General features: G+C 39.2%; 1 protein-coding gene across 1 annotated transcript; it reads left to right on the plus strand.

Moving 5' to 3' along the window:
• Positions 1 to 2,772: 2,772 nt before the first annotated feature.
• On the plus strand, positions 2,773 to 3,717 carry LOC110288791 (olfactory receptor 1537-like). The gene has a single exon (XM_021155042.1). The coding sequence runs from the start codon at positions 2,773 to 2,775 to the stop codon at positions 3,715 to 3,717; it is 945 nt and encodes a 314-aa protein (XP_021010701.1).
• Positions 3,718 to 4,271: the final 554 nt, after the last annotated feature.

Below are 4,271 nucleotides of genomic sequence, written 5' to 3' on the forward strand. Positions count from 1 at the left end.
TGTTGCCATGGTTAGGGCAAACCTCCTGTGTCCCTGGTTATGGTGAAACTCCATAAAACAGTCAGGCTTTGGAGTCTAGAAGCATAATATGCCGGAATTCCAGATGGAGGTATAGAGCAGAATAACTATGGGGCTCAGGCAGAGTAGGATAGATACCAAGTCTGCTGGGCTCTGTGGAGGAGGGCAGCAGGTTCCAGCTGGTGTGCTTATTGGATCAATGATCTCACCTGTGTCCCTGTTTATGGCCAAGCTCCTGGAAGACCGTCTGTTGGGTGTGGGAGAGTGGCAGGCACACCAATGGGAATGGGACAAATATACAGACCTGAAGGAAAATGGGGCTCCTGTGTAGGGGAATATATCCCACATGCACTGGGCTCCGTGAATGTCCCAGTTGGTGTGGGTATTGAGGTATGTGTTTCACCTGTGTTACTAGTTATGCCATTCCTTCTTGGAGACAGACACACTGTGGGGTATAAGGGAGAGGGCAGGTAGCTGATCTACACCAGAGGGAGGTACATATCTAAAGGATGATGGTGCTAGGCCAGAGGGAAGAGATCCCCCTTTGCTCTGTGGGAATTCCAGCTGACTTGGTATTGGGGTGCAGGGGCCTCACCTGTGCCCCTAATTATGGAAGATCCACTGGAGACAGGAAGGTTTTGGATGTGGGAAAAGGACAGGCAAGCCCATCTGCTCTGAGTAGAGGTGCAGATTGGAAGGAAAAAACTTCTTATGTGTTTATGACAAATTTCAAATTCATTTAGGAATTTACTTTGTCTACACAATTAATAATTGATTCACAGTTCAATAGGATGGAAGTTAGTATTTATATTTTCCCCTGGTCAAAGTGTTTCTGCATTGCAATCCATTTTAGTTCACAACACATACAGAAAAAGAAGAACTGAGTTGAGTCTGTTTGTCTAATTTTAACATGCAGAAATAACCAAGTTTCCATTTGAGAGACTGTCAATAGGAATGTACAATACAACAGTCATATTGCAGCTCGATTATATTCATAACACCCTTACTTATAATAGCCAGAATGTGGAAAGAACCCTGATGTTCCTCATCAGAGGAATGGATACAGAAAATCTGGTACATTTGCACAATGGAGTACTATGCAGCTATTAAAAACAATGAATTTATGAAATTCTTAGATAAATGTATGGATCGGGAGAATATCATCTTAAGTGATCTAGGCCAATCACAAAATAACACATGTGATATGCACTCACTGATAAGTGGATATTAGCCCAGAAGCTCAGAATACCGGAGATACAATTTGCAAAATACATGAAACTCAAGAAGAAGGAAGGCCAAAGTGTGGATACTTCCATCCTTCTTAAAAGGGGGAACAAAATACCCATGGAGGAAGTTACAGAGACAATTTTCAGAGCCAAGACTGAAGGAAGGACCATCTAGAGAGTTCCTCACCTGGGGATCCATCCCATAAACAGCCACCAAACCAAGACACCACTGCACATGCTACCAAGAGCTTGTTGACAGGAGCCTCAAAAAGCTGTCTCCTGAGAGGCACTGGCATAGCCTGATAAACACAGAAGTGGATACTCACAGCCATTTATTGGATGGAGCACAGGGTCCCCAATGAAGGAGTTAGAGAAAGTACCCAAGGAGCTGAAGGGTTTTGCAGCCCCATAGGAGGAACAACAATATGAACTAACCAGTAACCCCAGAGCTCCATGGGACTAAACCACCAGAGAAAACACATGATGGGGCACATGGCTCTAGCTGCATATGTAGCCGAAGATGGCCTAATTGGTCATCAATGGGAGGAGAGGCCCTTGGTTCTATAAATATTCTATGCCCCAGTATAGGGGAATGCCAGCGCAAGGAAGCAGGAGTGGGTGGGTTGGTGAGCAGGGGGATGTGGGAGAGTATAGGGGATTTTTGGAGGGGGAACTAGGAAAGGGGATAACATTTGAATTGTAAGTAAAGAAAATATCTAAGAAAAATAGAAAAAAATCAAAATACAAATTTTTTTGAATGATAAGATGCCAGTAATACTTATTTCTTTACCCTGTAAAAAATAAAAAAAAAAATACATTGTATTAGCCATTAATGTTAAAGGCAAGTAATAGGTGTGATTATGGGCACTTTGTCTTTATGGATTAACTATGTAACCACTACTGACTGATAGTGTTCCTCTTAAGATTTGGTTCCCAAACCAGTATTCCCTGCTAGTAGCAACATGTGTTCAGTAATTAGTCCTAGTAGCACAAAGTGTCCAGTACTTAATACTAGTTACACCATGTTTCAAATATTTAATGCAATGGCTGCTCCATAAGTCAATTCATTTACACATTTGGGTATTTAAAGACTTTATATATCTTAAGGATTAGAGAAATGGGAATGTCTCAGAGCAGAGCTCTGGAGATTCCCTCTGAAAATTGATTTGGGATAATAATTCACTATTTGGAGGAATGCTTACTTGCTCAACATAATGGGGAAATTTTCTCCACTAATACACACTCTACATCTCAAATAAGAGGCATATGAACTAATGACAAAAAATTAAAATTGACTCAAGTGATAGTATTTTATATGAAATACATTGTTAATTTTAAGTATATCTTTAAAAAATTATAATGAGGAATAATTGTATTTATATAAGATAATTTACTTAAAGTAATTATTTAGAGGACAAATTTATACTAAAGCAGAAATAATTTACATGGGAACTTTGTGTAGATAGAAAAGAAAAATAAAGTCTTACTCTGTATTTGGTTTAAAATTTTTGTACTCTTGCAGATCTGAATGGAGGACATGGCAGCAGGAAACCACTGCACAGTGACGGAGTTCTTCTTAGCTGGGCTCTCAGAGAAGCCAGAACTCCAGCTGCCCCTCTTCCTCCTCTTCACAGGCATCTATCTGATCACTGTGGCAGGGAACCTGGGCATGATTACACTGATTGGGCTCAGTTCCCACCTGCACACACCCATGTACTATTTCCTCAGCAGTCTCTCCTTCATTGACTTCTGTCAGTCCACAGTTGTTACCCCTAAAATGTTGGTGAGCTTTCTGACCGAGAAGAACCTCATCTCCTACCCTGGATGCATGGCTCAGCTCTACTTCTTTATCATTTTTGGCGTTGCAGAGTGCTACACATTAGCTGCAATGGCATATGACCGCTATGTTGCCATCTGTAATCCCTTGCTTTACAGTGTAACCATGTCCTATCAGATTTACAGTTCTCTGATTTCAGGAGTGTATATTTTTGCTGTGGTTTGCTCTTCAATAATCACTGGCTTCATGTTTAGGATTCAGTTCTGCAAGTTAGATGTGATCAACCACTATTTCTGTGATCTTCTTCCCCTGTTGAAACTTGCATTCTCTAATACCTATATCAATGAAATGTTGACTCTATTTGTTAGTATGTTTAATATCTGTGTCCCAGTGCTGACCATTATTACTTCCTACATCTTCATTATAGACACTATTGTCAACATTCACTCCAGGGATGGCAAGTTCAAGGCCTTTAGTACCTGCAGTTCACACATCTCTGCTGTTGCCATCTTCTATGGTTCAGGTGCATTCATGTACTTACAGCCATCATCAGTGAGTTCAATGGACCAAGGGAAAGTGTCCTCTGTGTTTTACACTACTGTTGTTCCCATGCTGAACCCCTTGATCTACAGCCTGAGGAATAAAGATGTCAGTGTTGCATTGAAGAAAATACTTGAAAGGAAAAAATTCATGTAAGCAGAAGTTATGTGAAGATAATTTATCACAGCAAAGTAATTAAAAATACACAAAAATTTTTATTTAACCCTACCTGTCATTATTATTGCATATTTTTCTAACATCCTTTGATAATTTTTACTGTTACAAATTGCAACTTAATTTTCAAGCATCTAATATGTTATATGATTATCAGCATCCAAAATGTATAGAAATAGAATGGATGACATGAATTGTTATGCCCATAGCGTTATTGCATCACGTTATTTATATTTCTCATCATGTTTAATAATTATTACTCTAAAATATATACCACCTTTTTAAGTACAACAAAATCATACCTTCTAAATTAATTTTATGTCATTTTTGAGAATTTCATATTTGAGTACTATAATTATATCAGTTCCCTCATCTCCCTCCAACCACTCACATGTTCTTCCTGCTCTCTTTCAAATTAATGTTCTCTTTTCTTTTAACCAATATATACCTATAGTAAGTCTGATTCTGCTCTCAGTAATCACTAGTTTCCCACAGCTCTTAATCTCAGAATGGAGTGCTTGAAATTTCCCAGTTCT

The sequence above is a fragment of the Mus caroli genome, unplaced genomic scaffold (assembly GCF_900094665.2).
Source record: "Mus caroli unplaced genomic scaffold, CAROLI_EIJ_v1.1 scaffold_18374_1, whole genome shotgun sequence".
NCBI classification, from domain to species: Eukaryota; Metazoa; Chordata; class Mammalia; order Rodentia; family Muridae; genus Mus; species Mus caroli.